Source organism: Leptinotarsa decemlineata, unplaced genomic scaffold (genome assembly GCF_025532065.1).
Source record: "Leptinotarsa decemlineata unplaced genomic scaffold, Ldec_3_MD MMD2_tig00000133_RagTag_RagTag, whole genome shotgun sequence".
Classification (NCBI taxonomy): domain Eukaryota; kingdom Metazoa; phylum Arthropoda; class Insecta; order Coleoptera; family Chrysomelidae; genus Leptinotarsa; species Leptinotarsa decemlineata.
This window is the reverse complement of record NW_027412542.1, coordinates 7,614,958-7,630,840: the sequence shown is the minus strand read 5'-3', so window position 1 is coordinate 7,630,840 and position 15,883 is coordinate 7,614,958. Positions and strand designations below refer to the sequence as shown.

Below are 15,883 nucleotides of genomic sequence, written 5' to 3'. Positions count from 1 at the left end.
ACGAAACATTGTCAATCACCTTCAAACAAACTATTCATAGCATGTCTAGCTAACAATGAATCGTGGGGAATTCCAATGGTGGATAGATATTGTCTGATCTATAGGAGAGAAGTTTTAGGAAACGACGTTGTACTGATTCAACTTTCTCTATATACAACTGATGAGATGGATTCCAGATTATGGTTGCATATTCTAATTTTGATCTAACGAAAGCATAGTATAAGGTTTTCGATGTAGATGGATCCGGTGAATGGGAGAGGCCGTTGAAGTGGAATATCGTTTATTAAATATTGATATGGGCGATTATTTAGTGTGTAATTCAACTCACAATATAATTTCAGTCAACCGCGTATATCATACAGTTGATGTCAATGACCTCAACTATGTCGTTTATGAAGGCGTTAAAGAGAAGTGGACCTAGGTTGCTTCCTTGTGGAAGCAACCTAGGTATGAGAAGTGTTGATAATTGAAGAAACATCTCTAATATGTCGTTTCTTGTTATAATTTATCCGTTGAATGAAATAATTTACAGTACAATGAAAATATCACCCCATCGTATGTTGATGGCAAATATTACATTCAACTGAATTGTTCTTAAATGTAAAAGGAAATAAACCACGAACATTGCTGATATTGAAGAATGCAACTCACATAAGACCTTCGTTTACTTCTGAACACCGTTTTGAAGATTTTGCCAATCTTCCAATTATGTATCATATCACTCATTTCACAGGCTTCAACACACTATCATCATCCTCATTCTGACACGATATGAAACTCCGAATGTCGTTCGTAATGTACTCTTCTTCCTTGATAACATCGTAAAAATCTAGTTTAATTTCGTTTTATAAGATTATTAGTCATATAAATCGGCAGAGAATTTTATGTTCTGTTGATTACTGTTTCTGATCTTATCGACCACTATTGCTCGTTAGTATTGATATAATATCTGTTCCGTTTCTATTTAACTTGGATGGATTACATAACAGCATACCAGAACTGTGAAAACTCTATTCTCCAATATTAATTATACCAGAGGTTTTCATCTGCCCTGCAGCGAAGGATCTTACTCCTACCAGATGAGGTAAGACGTTTCAATAACGCCTCATCCTGAGGTGTGCATATCCATACCGAAAAGATATATAACTCAGAGCCCACTCAGTGTCAGTAACGAAAATTTCGAAATACTAAGTGCCCTCTCGTCATAAGAAGCCTTGCCACGATAACGCGGAGCTCTTCCGTGATATACCTCTTTCCGTAATTACTTGTAACCGTAACGTGATCAAAGAATTAGACTCTGATTCTACGTCAACTAAAAGACCCCAACTATTCTACTGCAGTATCGGAGCAAGAAGTTATAGTTTTTCTTGCCCTGCAGCAGATGGGTCTACGACAACTAAAAGACCCCAACTATTCTACTGCAGTATCGGAGCAAGAAGTTATAGTTTTTCATGCCCTGCAACAGATGGCATTAGATTACCCCTGCCGGGTGAAGTGAGATGCCTGTATGACGCCTAATACTAAGGTGTGCATTCCATGCCGAAATGATGTATGAGTATGAGCTTACTCAGATACTCGAAGATATCCTAATGAATTCGATATGGATATTGTATTTCAACAAGATGGAGCACCACAACATTACTCCGAATAAGTAAGAAACTATTTGGATACTCCTTTTTCCGGTAGGTGGATTGGCGGTCGAGGTCCTACAGAATGGCGAGCCCGCTCGCCAGATTTGACACTTCTGAACTTTTTTTTGGAGGGCTATTTGAAGCAAAAGATGTACGAAACTGAACCTGCTTCAATATTGGATATACGGCAGAGAATAATAAATATTTGTAGAGATATTGACGTTACTGTGTTCGAAAATGTTCGGCGTGAAATATCGGATAGGCTGTTCATATGTCAAGAAGTTTGAGGTAACGATTTCGAGCATCTTCTGAACTGACCTCAAGCTGATTACCTCATAATTTGTAGTTAAATGTCAATGTATTCAGGCAATTATCAAAAGTTCTGCTATTTTGTAGTAGTTTAAGATATTGACATTATATTCTAGGGTTGTGAAGCATTTGTCAGGAGCTTCAAAACGATGTATCACAAGACCCCCTCTTTCCACTTGATTTTTTTCCCAGATGGCGCCCAGTCGCCATCTTGAAAGTTTTTTCTGTCAATTTTACTTCAAAATAAAGTATTCATGCATTGATTCCATCACCCCGAATTTAAATTTTTAGAGTTGACCCGTTCAAAAAATAAAAGGGGGGCACTGTATACCCCGACACAGTAGTGTAATTATTCATTGAGATATGGAGTTTCAAAAACACATGACATAAAACGGACAAAATTTTCGAAACAACCCTGCAAGCATGAGCTGTGTCTCCTAAAAAAAATATTAGTTTCTCAGAGTGAGTTCAACAAAGGACCCACATCTCAAAGGTCCAATGTCCCATGCACAGTTTTATGAAAGATTGCTTTCCAGGTATCATCTCCAATATCTCATAGATGGAAATTCAAAAGCAGTCTACTATTTACTTCGTCATCAACAGTCGCAGACCCAGAGATATCAACCTGCCCAGGGTCTTATGCGACTGTATTTCAAACCTAAATATATGCTATCAAATTGAGATGTTAGAATACAACGTCATACATGAGTCAATAAAAATATTCTCGGACTGTCAAGCGGCGTTGGAAGCTTTTCGTCCTACCGAGCAACGTCTAAATTGGAAGCAAATTGCCAAAAACGTCTCTCCTCAATAAGAAGACTTTTATCTCTGGTCTGGATTCCTGGCATTACTGGCCTAGAAGGCAATGAGGCTGCTGACTCCCTTACAAGGGTGTTGCAAGTCGCTTCATCGGACCAAAATATGTATCACAACTATATGTATATAGAATTTCAATTATGATATGATATAGATCTATTTGCTAAAATTATACTATTTTTTTCCAATGCAATGAATTTAATTTAGAATGACAGGGAATATTTTAGTATTGCCATTATGTCAATCTAAAGAAGAGAATAAAGTTCTTAATGATTCCATCCAGGAAAGTTTGGCTTTCCAGGAAACAAAATCTACCACGAAACAAAATGTTTCTGTGATGTCTGTGCCAAAATCATTGACCTTGAATCAACAACAAATAACCAAAGTATACGTAGTAATCTACAAAATATAAAATTGTGAAAAATTACGTAAGATGTCATTTTATCAAATAATAATTGAACATTTCAAATGTAACCCACGGATATTTTTAGTAACTTCAATTTTTTTGTACTTTCATTTTAACCACTACCTAATAACAGAGATGGAATAATTAGAAAGTTGTGTCTCTTTTTTGGGATGTCACGTAAGGTCGGATATTTCCATTCAATATAATCAATTTCCATTCAATGTTAAAAACTGAAGAATTTCATTGAAACGTGTATTTGTTGGATTTTTCTGATGGTTCTCTCATATATTATTATATAAGAGAGTACCTACTCTCATATAGGGGAAAATCTAGGTACAAAAACATAACTATGTGTTCCAAATATGTAACGAAGAAAAATTCACTTTTTTTTTCCATCCCCTAAGCCTTATATTTTGGATAAATGCACAAGTACTCGAAATAATTTGACAGGTGGGCAGCATTATTCATTTTGAAACAAAAAACGTATCTCTTGATGGTAGTTTGAGATCATATTTTCCAAAATTCTGCATTATTTAGATAGTTCAACAAAGAAACTAATGTTATGTTTATCCAAATAAATATAATGTCAGCATCGACAACGTTATTGAGTGTCAAAATTGTGATTTTAAAATATTATATTATAGATGAATATCCTTTTTTAAATCCTAATAGTTAGTCAAAATGTACGCTTCTAAATATACCTACATTACACTTGTAACAAACTGGTATTTATTGCCGGTGGAGTATTGCTAAACAATTATTTTTCTTCAGAAAGCATCGTGATTGGAGTATATATATTTGCTACTCATTTTTGCAATATAGTTGAAGCTGGTTCCTTCAAAACATTCATATTGCGTACTGATCTGTTTACTAACAAATGACAAGTCAGTGACGTCATGATTCTGCCGAGGATGTGGCCTCATTTTTGATCAATTATCTATCAAAATATAGTCATGATCTTATTTTGAACTCACCTGTGTGAAGAGCTTATTGTATCCCTGGTTATTGTAATTATTATATCCTATCATAATGCGACATATCTGTGGCACAAGTGACTGCTCCACACGGTTACACAAAAAATGAAAACAAATCTAAACCCGACGAGTCCCGCTTTGTTTTTGAAAACGATCATGAAAAGAAAGGTTTTAGCACTCCCGAATCGTGAAATCAATCATTTCCGCTTTTTGAAGACGTTCAAAATCACTCTTCCATATCTTTGAGTCGCGCCGAGCTGAACCTTGTGATCGACATCGACATTTTCTCCACACACACTGAATTACTCAATGAAAAAGTAATGTTTTGCATGAGAATTTCGACCGTAATGCGAGTCACTACCGCTAGGTTGTGTACAGTCTTGCTGAAATTTAAAGCTCGAACTTTCATAGCGTGCTGGTTTCAGGAATGAGAGCTTTACGAGTGCTGCAGGAACGGCTTGGCGCATTGGTCTACTTTTGTGACATGGCCAATATGGTGTCTAGCCAGACATTATGTGTTTTCGGCGCCCCGATTATTTTGCTTGACTGGAAAATTGCCATGTTATACCGAATGATGTGAAAAAGGGGAATTCTCTTCCAAAGTTCCCACTTTGATCACCACCTCAGCATTAGAAAATAACAAAACTTAAATAATTGTGTTCCCAATAATTTGTTCACTTTTATTTGAATAGATAGGTGGAAGGTCCTAGATAGACCTTTTCGATGCTCTACTGCAACCCGTGAGGGTTTATTGTGACTCATACCCAATCGAAGTTGTCTTATTGAGTCCAACCCCTTCACGAATTCACTAACTCTATTTGTACATTTCTCCTAATCTAATGAGTGCTCAATTTGCGACTATCTTCGTTAGGAAGGTAAATAACAGAAAGACGTCCTCTCGTGGCTGCAGAGTACTAACTACAACTACGAACTAGGAGAAGCTCTCCTTATCCTCGCAGGCCATCCAGGCCAGAATATGCTTATGTAATCGTACCGTTATCTGGATCAAAGTGAAAGATTTTCCACCTCAATGATCGCGGCAACCTTTCCATGTAAGAGCATATGTGAATCAGCTGTACCTAAATATATATGATTCAGCCACGCAGGAGGAGTTTTGCTTTCATATGGCCTTGAGGCCATAATTCACATCCTAGCTTCAAGGCTTAAACTCCTGAGTTAGTTCAAGACTTGCTTTTGATACTATGTTATAGAAGACAATTAGAGTCGTTCGGTCAACCTCCATCTCTTTTAATTCTTTGTTTGAGGGAGGAAATTTGGGGTGGTAAAGTCGACTTCTATTTCCTCTGTAGTCTCTGGTTCGGATTTTTTGATTACTACCAGTTCATAAAGGGCCCCACGTGTATCTTAGGAAAGGAAGTCTATCATAGCAGAGATCTCGCAATACCGTACAAAGTACCCGGTATCTAGAAGGTTCCGTTAGTCACATTTACTGGCCTCAGAGTCATACATCATTTCGTCATGGATACACATACCTTGACATGAGACACCATTCAGGAGGACTCTTACCTATACGGGTGACACTTCACTCGGTAGAAGTATTTCAATGTCCCCGCTGCAGGGCGAATCACGAGTAGGACCTTCAGGTAAACCTTACTTTTTGCTGTTACTATTTGAAAATAAATCGCTTATTAATTCCACAGAGGACACTCATGACGAATAGGTTCAAGGAAAATTTGTTTGACAGTAAATTACAATTTTCATTGGTTAATAAGTGAAGGTGCTAAATTTTCAATGTAATCATTCCTTCAATTTGGTTCTTATAAATAGAACACTTTTTCCAGTTGAGCCAGTTTTCCAATTCGACTCCAATTCTCCAACTCTTTCCAGTCATCTACCATAAGCTTCATGACATAATTAAAAATTCAATGGCTTCTTAATTTCCAACAGGTATTCAAAAAAGATTGCTGTAGGTAGAACTAGTTTCGATAATAGAAACCTGGATTGGAAACTATGGATCTCAAGAAACCGGAAGTTAGCTTGTTATTCAGTTTGTATCTATAATGCAGAGTTTAGGAGATGTTTTAATACGGTGAAAAATGAAAGTATATCTAATTGGTTTCATATGATTTTTAATAATTTGAAAGAGAACTCTTCTTCAATATTATTTCGAATTAACTACTTTGTTGATATTTCTGTTCTTGACGCCCATGAGAACATTGATGACTAAATGACAATAAGCTTTGAAAATGATAATAACTTTGAAAGAACAAATTTGAAGGAACAAGCTACAAGAAGACAGGAGATATATATTATGTATTGATGAAACATTTTTCCAGTTCAATCTAAATCGTTTAGTAAAGAATTAACATTCATAGTAGTGTAAGATTACCAAATTTGGTAACGGAATCTGATACATCTGGGAACATATTTTTAATATAGAATTGTGGATGGTTTACGCTATGGACGCTCTTGGACATTTATACTATTTGTTTAGCAACAATTATGTATCACTAAGAATTGTATTTATAAATAAATATTATTTTTATTGAAATGAAAAATTCATTATCAGAATTGAATTGCTGGTAATCTAATGATAGATTGATTTTAATTGAATTTTTGAAACCGTCAGTTCTGTCTAATGAAAAGCTCCTTTGGCAGCTGACATTGTCACTCTGTTGACTCTGTTGACGTTTTACCTTCACTTTTTTAACAAACATTGTCGAGTCAAATGAAATCTAAAGTGGACTAAAACCAAGCTGAACTGAATTGTTGAACAGAAACTTCATTAAGACATCATTTTGTGAAAGATAGTATTAGACGTGCTTCTAGTATTGGCAGGGAAAATTATTTCTTTCAGAAACTTTGAGGAGCAGTCATAATTACAAAATGTCTGTACCTTTGTACGGCATTCAGTTAGACAATCAAGGGCACAACAAGGCAACATGGATCAGTTATACAAATCAAAGATCTAGCAAGGATTATACCACCAACTAGCCCAAAGTACATGCACGAGTATATAGAATGATAACTCAATTTAATCTTATCCCAATAGCAAGATCGAGAAGAGAAAGTCATTGACTAGGTAGTGAAACCTTGGAAAAAGTCCAGCAAAATTACTGTGTTAGCCTCAAGCTCGAACATTTCTAAACTTCCCTATTGGAAGAATGGATGAGTGAGAACTTAACATAATGCTCTTCATTGGATCATGAACTTTTGAAAATTTTGGAAATGGTGGGATAGAGAGACTTCAACACTTTTGGATAGTAGGGATCCGAAGACCATATTTGAAACAGCAATATAAGTATTGAAGAATGTGGAAATGGAAAGTAGTACACAAATGGAAACTGACTTTCGCTTCAACTGTAAGACTTGGTTCCGGAAAGAAGAAAGAAATGATCTGAGCTTTTCGGTGCAGTGAAATAACTTGAAGAGGCGTATTATGTTGTGGTACGGCCCTATCCTATGACAGGATCATCATGTTTATTTATCGTGATTTCAAATTGGAAAGGAATGAATATTTAATCGTGCATGCATTCTACATACTTCTGAAAATGGAGGAAAGTGAAGATCTAATATTAGGGTTTATTTCAGGATAATTTGTGAACATAAAAGTCTCATATTCTCTTCAGTTTGAATCAAACTCTGCATACTTTGACGAAATATTTTTAAAATCAGATATTGAACAACAATATATGAATAGTTATATTTCTCTTAATGATTATCTTATGATTATTACTGCCATCTGGAATTTTTGGAAGTATTCTCCCAAACAAGAACAACTTGGGTTAATTCATTGTCTACGAATCATCCCTATTTCTCTTGAAATCGAAATACAATCTATAATTCTCACTAATAATATAATTCGAAAAATAGTTTTCAGGTTTATATAAATTAATGAATACCTTTTCCATCGAAAACGTACAACTCAACTTCAAAATTCTCAAATGTTAATACGGAAAGTTAATTTCTGACAGCTTTTGACTTGCTGATTAAAACTTTCACACGAATAAGCTGTAACTGCTAATTATAACATACCGTTCTTATTTTCTTAATAAATGAGTTATTGTAACTATGAGGATTTGTCACGAATCATAAACCTGCTGAATATATATATATATATATATATATACTCCGCAACAATTGAAATGGACAATTGCAAAGTCCCTGAAATTGACAAAACAATTTTGCGAATAATGGCTTTTAATATATGATAATATTAGTTAAATTGTTGAGCAGTGTATATTACTGACAAACGAACAGTCAGCAATTTCACAAACTACACCGGAAACGATTTGATCTTCACAAACTTTATTTTCAAAAATATCACGTTTCGCTATTACAGTAGCTTTTTCTTCATACCTCAGGTACATAATAAATCATAATTACCTAGAGCATGAATTACTTCTACATCAATAATATGTCTACAAAGACTAGAATAACATAGGTTTCTAAGAAAACAAGCTCAGTAATAGTGATTTATTTAATGAATGACCAAGTTGGTGATTCAGTGTAATGTTTGAATTTTAAAGTTTATTAATGTCCAATGTTTCCAAATAATTCAGCTCTGAACCTTTATTTTCCATGTGTAAAATTTCGAAGTCTCCTTTAAAAATATGATTTTCTTCTGAAAAACTATTTGGATATGTTTAACTAACGTGTTTTCTTATTCAGCTCATATGATGTTCCTAGATGTGATTTCAGGATGTTCTGCCGGTTTGACCAATATATACCTTAGGACAAGTTCCACAATTTAATTTAATTTAAATTTTAATTGATTTTGTTTTGACTTTTCAGAAATAAACACAAATCAATTTTGTTTTCAAATCTTACACATTACTAACTTTATTTAAATTGAAGTAGGCTCGAACAGTTTCATACTCCAGTCAGGAATATGAGACTGCAGACCATTGCAGAATGTAAAATGCGAAGGAATTTGTGGGAGACTTGCCAACATGAAATGTATAGAAAATTCCGAGTGGTTTGAAGTTTATGGTTATGACTAACAATGAACATGTAACGAAATGAGCTCGAAATGTCGTTCTGCTAGAAATTTATCTATAAATTATTTTTGGAACTCATAATTTTACTAATCAAATCGAATTGGCAATGAAAATGCATATTTAAAACCCAATGTGTTCTTGTTTGAACAGCGAAACCTTATAAATCTTCAAAGTTATGTAGTTAATCATGATATTGAAGTTTTTATTTACAACTACCCACGATGATGAAGAATGTGAGCTTGTTATCTGTATAGGACGCACGCAAGGCGCCGCTTGAACATAAACAATATTGTAAAGCAAAACAATTTTTTAAATTTCTGTTAAAAAGAGCAACCTTGAATGAGTTATTTGATATTAAGGCTATGAAAAATATTTGATGGACAACTTATTCAATCTTTCAATTTCGTCTCCAACACTGTAACATATTTAATGTAATGTGCAATATCCGAAAAAAATACTCGATTTTTATTCAATTCCAAACTAGAAGGTCAACCTGTACACACAATTTCACTTCCTGAAATGTTCAACCTGAGCACTATTGAATAATGATAATAGAAATAACAGCAATAAGGCACAATTCTTGCTAAATCGCCTTTGAAAATGTCTGCCCCAGAAACGTCAGGTACAAAAACCTGTAAACCACGTCTAATAAACCCGGAAACATAGGACAATTGATTAGACACTGGCTGAAAAGCTGTCGTGCCACGTATTCTAATTCTTACATACATTCATGGGAACTGCTGAAGTTAATAACAGACAAACAGATGACTGTTTAGGAAGAGTCAATAATGAAGACATTATTGTGTCAGTCTTAGAAGTCTAGGTCACTTTGTCTTGATAGAAAAACGTCGTGTGTCGTACAAATATTTTTAATAGCCAACTATTGTAGATAATTTACAGGAAGGAATCACCAGGTGCTACCTGATAATCATTAGAAAGTAAGGCAAAATGATTGAATCAGCGACAGCTGATTAGCGGAAAAACAGATTTGAAACAGATTTTTTTAAGGGAGGAAACAGAAGCTTTATATAAATATATTTATAAAATCGATTTTTTTCGTTCAGTTTCACTTTCGAGTTCGATAATCTTAAAAACTCAAAAAGTATTTTTCGACAATCCAAAAGCGTTACGGTATTTGATGTATAAAATAAATTATCACTCGACTATTATTTCTAAATATGTCTTCTGTAAAATTTAAATGTTTCACGATTTTTTCAGTCTCAATATCAAATTCAGGGTAGTTCGTTTCAATTGGAGGGCCAGCATAGGAAAATCGGCAACGGAAAGAAATACAGAGTCGCTTGAATAAGTAAAAAGTTGCGAATTTTGGAGCTTGTTCAAGTGACGTCATTGATATAATCATATGCTATTTAAAGGGATTCGAAATTGAAGCAGATTTTTAGCCTTCGAAACGTTCAGAGTGTACAGTTTTTCAGTTTTTTTATTTTTTTTTTTTTTATTTCAAATTTACCCGCATCAACCATATAGGTTATTAGCGGGGTTCGATACATTTTATATGTCACACAATATATTTATACACTTCAGGAAAGTAACAAGTCTATCAATGTTCTGTGGGGTGAGGATTCCTCGTAGATCACCGGGTAAGCCACTAGCACGTCTTTGTCGTTGGTAAGATGGGCAATCCAGAAGAATGTGGTTTACATCAAGGTTTGTTTGGCAGGTTTCACATTTTCTGGCCACATCTCGTTGAAGGAGGTGTTGATGTGTTAGCTTGGTATGACCAGTGCGGAGCCTGGTGAGAATCACTTGGTACCTTCTACACATCCCCATGTATTGGACAGGATTCAGATTCGGGTTTATTTGCAAAAGCTTGTTGTTTTGATTTTTATGCCATCTGTCATGCCAAATATTCCGTATATACGTTTTAATAACGGGCTTCATGTCTGTATATGGTATTTTTGATATAATTTTGGCAGATGGGTCTACACTGGCCTCTTTTGCAGCCACGTCGGCCTTTTCATTACCAGGAATGCCTATATGGGATGGGATCCACACCAGCTCGATATTTTTTCCTTGGAGTCTCATCTCATATAACTGTGTCTTGATGTTCTTCAGTATGGGATGTTTTGGGTAGGGCTGTTTAATGCTCTGTAAGGAGCTCAGAGAGTCAGTGAATATTACCGAATCTTTAGCGTTGAGGTTTGTAGAGAGTTTAATCGCTTCCGCTATGGCATGCAGTTCTCCCGTATAAACTGAGCATTCTGGAGGCATACTGAACTTATAGGTGTTGGTCCCTGATATAACTGATGCACCAACTCGTTCATCTTCATACGTCTTAGATGCATCAGTGTAGAGAATGTTGAACCCACTGTACTTAGTTTCTATCTCGAAAAATTTTTGAAGGAGTTTGTGGTTGGAGGTAGTGGACTTAAGAAACGTTGTGAGGGAAGTATTACAGGGAGGAATTTCCACAAGCCAGGGTGGTGGGCTTTCTTCTTGAGCTGATAGGGTGTTAGAGAAAGTGAACCCATGTTTTCTGACTCGTACATTGAATGGATCTCTAATACTTTTATTATGTTGGGGATTTCTACCAGAAGCTTCCGAAAATGTATGTTCATAAGTTGGATGTTTATTATGTGCAGATATTTTGGATGCATATGTTAGGCTGAGGTATTGACGTCTCAAATCCAGGGGTGGTTCGTTGGCTTCGACATATAGACTCTCAACCGGGGTAGTTCGATAAGCACCCATTGCAAGTCTTAGAGCTGCATTGTGTAAGGTATCCAGTTGTTGCAAGCGTGATTTTGCGGCAGTGGAGTAGCTGATTGAGCCATAATCAATTTTAGATCTTATTAGAGATCTATATATTCTGATGAGGGTGGTACTGTCCGCTCCCCAGGTATGGCTGGATAGAATTTTCAGTAAGTTGATTCCGCTCTGGCATTGTTGTTTAAGGTGACGGATGTGAGCATCCCAATTCAGTTTTTCATCGAAGACTATTCCGAGAAACTTGAATTTCTTCACAAATTCAATCTGCTCACCATACACTTTCAGTATTGGATATCTTGTGGGTGGTCGTTTACTAAATAGCATACACTTCGTTTTTGTACTTGAGAAGGTGAATCCATATTGGGAAGACCATTGTTCCAGTTTGCTGATTGCGGTTTGTAGGAGTTTAGATGCAGAGGACATGTTATTGCTACTTATATATAGCACAAGGTCATCAGCATATATACCACTTTTAATAGGCGACTCGATTCCCTCGCAAATATCATTAATGGCTATAAGAAATAATGTTACACTCAATATTGATCCTTGTGGAGTTCCGTTTTGTTGTATTTTTTTATCCGATAAAGTGTTGTTTGCTCTCACACGGAATGATCGGTTGCTCAGAAAATTCGATACGAACGCTAGGAAGTTACCATCTATTCCCCAAACTTTCAATTTCTTCAGGATATTATATCTCCATGCTGAGTCGTATGCTCTACAAATATCAAAAAATATGGCAATAACATTCCGTTTAGTCGCAAAAGCTTGATGGACATTCGACTCAAGGTTTACTATATTGTCTGTTGTGGAACGGTTTTTACGGAAACCACTCTGCTGGGGTATCAGAAGATTGTTCGTTTCTAGATAAAATTGTAATCTTCGGTTCAGTATCTTCTCAAGTAGTTTACACATTGTACAGGTGAGCGAGATAGGTCGATATGAATCGGGGTTATTCGTGGATTTATTTGCTTTTAGAATTGGAATTATTGTTGCCATTTTCCAGTTATCGGGAAAACATCGAGATGTGAAAATAACATTGAAAATCTTCAGAAGATATATTTTGGCAGCTTTGGGTAGATAGATGAGAAGGCTATAGGGGATATCATCATGTCCAGCGGCTGAGTCCCTGGCGGAATTCAATACATCATCCAGTTCAGTTAGAGTTATTTTTGCATTGAGGGGATTCTCTTTGTCTTCTAATATGATGATTGGTTCTTTTTCTGCAGTTGCTTTGAGTTCGCGGAATTCTGGGGTATAATTGTTATTACTCGAATGACGTTGAAACACTTCCCCAAGTAAGGTTAGACTAATAACTGACTAATAAGTTACAAATGAATATAAGATTTTTCTTTGTGAATGTATGCAGTAACTTTTCGTGGTAAACTACACCCGACTTAATTTTTCTATATTATTATTTTGTTTTATCGCTCAACAAAAGGAGATAAAAAAATATTGATTTGAACATAATAGTTATTGGTTTCTATAGTTATTGTTTTGCCGACCCCAGTCTTCAAGAGGTATTAGAGCATTATTTTCTAGCGTTTAACTTTCAACTTTTTTATATTATTAGTAGATGAACAATTTATGTTCTGGCCCACTTCAAGGTCGTGCGTCGCTGTTAAGTATTTCAGAGAGAGACTTCAGTGAGTGGAAGAGAGAAACGTCTGACGTAATCGATACAGAGAAGGATGGAATGAGTATCGTAGCGATTCAAGCGTGGATCTCGACCCTCTTAGTACTCCACCTTACCTATCAGCCCCCTTAGTACTTCGCCCCTCAGCCCCCTTGAGACTCCGCCCTTCACGGCCCCTTGCTTTTGATTAAAAAAGTATAAAGTTATGAGAATCGAAACCAGGACGTCTGCGTGGTAGACATTGTCCTTAGCCCAACGTGAGATATTGAAAGAAACTGAGTCCTCTGTCGGAGGTAACGAGTTGCGTTGTCTAGTGTTATTAGCAATATACAAAATAAAAATGTACATGTAAATGATTGAATCAGCAATTTATACTCGTTAGAGATTAAAGTTACCTAATTATTATAAATATATAAATAATAATAATAATGAACTAAAACCAGTATTTTGCAGATGTTTTAACCTGTCTTACAAAAAAGGAGTTTTTCCTTCCTGATGGACGATTCATCGCCGTCAGCCTATTCCCAAAAAAGGCAGGAAAAATCTTCCAAATAACTATAGACCAGACGCTTTGCTATCAGTGATATCAAAAACCATTGAGAAATCCGTAAACTACCATATCCTTGAATATTTGGAAGGCTTCAACATCTTGAGCGAACATCAATATAGCTTTCGGAAACAAAGATCAACAAGCGCACTTCAATCGTATGTCACTCATATTTGGAATAACGCAATCGAGAAACATATACAGTAAAGAGCTGTTGCGCTTGATATTTCTGAGGCCTTCGACGGTGTGTGACATGAGGGTTTGCTGGCCAAACTTCTATGAACGTTTTCTGCAAGTGGCCGTCAGTGGATATCTCCCGAATATCTTTTACCATCGATGCTGGTATTCCCCAGGAATCCAATCCTCTATTTATTGTATATCAATCCAGGACATCGGCTGCGGGATGCACATCTTCACCGGCAGCAAGCGGTTACATATCCTAATGAGGATCTAGAGGTGATTTCGAATTGGTGTAAAAGTAACCAGGTTCATTTCAATGCCATGAAAATTCAGGCATCGATTTTCTCCAAGAAGATTGATGTCTCCGAACCGGATATAAGAATGTCAGGACAGATAATTCCGCTTTATGCTTCGATGAGTTTGTTGTCTTGGCACAATCATGTCGCTGAAATTGCAAAGGCTGCTTCTCAAATCTTGGAACAATGTTCCGAACCAGAAAATTGTACACACCTCAGCAACTTTTGATGCCTCATAAAGCTCAGATCAGACCTTTTTGAAGTATCGTTCACATGTTTGGAGCTCCGCCCCTAAGCATACCCTAAAGTTGCTGGATTCCATCCAGAAAACAGCCATTCGCCTGATTGGAGACACAAACATCACGTGTAACCTTGATAGTGTGGAACATCGAAGAAAGGTTGGAGATTCGTCTCTCTTTCATAGATTCTTTCACGGGAGGTGTTCGAGTGACTTAGCACATTTGATTCCACCAGGAGCGGCACATATCGGATATAATCGACGGACTGTGGCTTCTCATCGTATTGAGGTTCAACTGAGTACACTTCGAACTTTACTGCTTGAGAACTTTTTTTTTGAGAACTGCGTTTATGTAATCGCTACTTTCGCATAGGCACCGCTCTAAGAGCGCCTTCAGGAATTTTCTGTAGTGCTTGTGTTTCGCCCTAGAAAAAATAAGTGGAATTTGGAACCTCTGGCGTGGAATGAATCTATTGAAAACACTTATACCTCACCAGAACAAAAACGCTGTCTTTCGACGCATATTTCGCTAACCAAGTTAGCATCATCAAGAGATAACTTGAAAATAGTATATCCTGATGATACCAACTTGGTTAGCGAAACGCGTATCGAGAACTACCATATTTGTTCTGATGAGGAAAGATAAATATTGTACCTTCACTTGCAAATGTTTCAAAAATAATTGAGTTCCTACCTGCTGGTTCGATTATTTGGGATCATATACATAATTCATATCTCTGAAAATACTTTACGCTTTTGTTCTTTGAAACTAATGATGGAAGAAAATGTTTTGAACATCATCAAATTCGAAGAATTCCGTTGATTTAACTAATACATCTGAAATCTTGAAGCAACTTGAAGTTCAATTCGACATTTAAGAAAATGATCATTTTCTATTATATACAAACTTCAGAGGTTGTCAGTTTCTCATTCCCACATATAATTCCGTGAGCCTTTTTCATTCAAATGTCTGGAACGTTTAAGCTCAAGTAGCATTTCTCTTGATGAAACTGAATTTCAGTCGACTTGTGTACTTTCTCCTGTTGCTTATCGTATTTAGAGCAATCATTTCCATGGAAAACAACAACTTTAATTTTTCACAAGCTATCGATTATCATCACTTGATTTTTCAAGAACTCGACAGTGTATCTATTATCAGTAT

At 36.0% G+C, this 15,883-nt stretch overlaps 1 protein-coding gene across 7 annotated transcripts in view; it reads right to left on the bottom strand.

The window, feature by feature from the left end:
- The window catches only part of Ca-beta (Calcium channel protein beta subunit), a 483,978-nt gene that overhangs the window by 89,389 nt on the left and 378,706 nt on the right, over window positions 1–15,883 (bottom strand). Inside the window, exon 1 of one of the 7 annotated variants that reach the window (XM_074172647.1) lies at window positions 4,137–4,506. The exons of the other annotated variants lie outside the window; for them this stretch is intronic. Coding sequence (XP_074028748.1) covers window positions 4,137–4,190 — 54 coding nt within the window. The 5' untranslated portion in view covers window positions 4,191–4,506. Of the gene's footprint in view, window positions 1–4,136; window positions 4,507–15,883 lie in introns of those variants that run through there. 7 annotated transcript variants of the gene reach the window in all.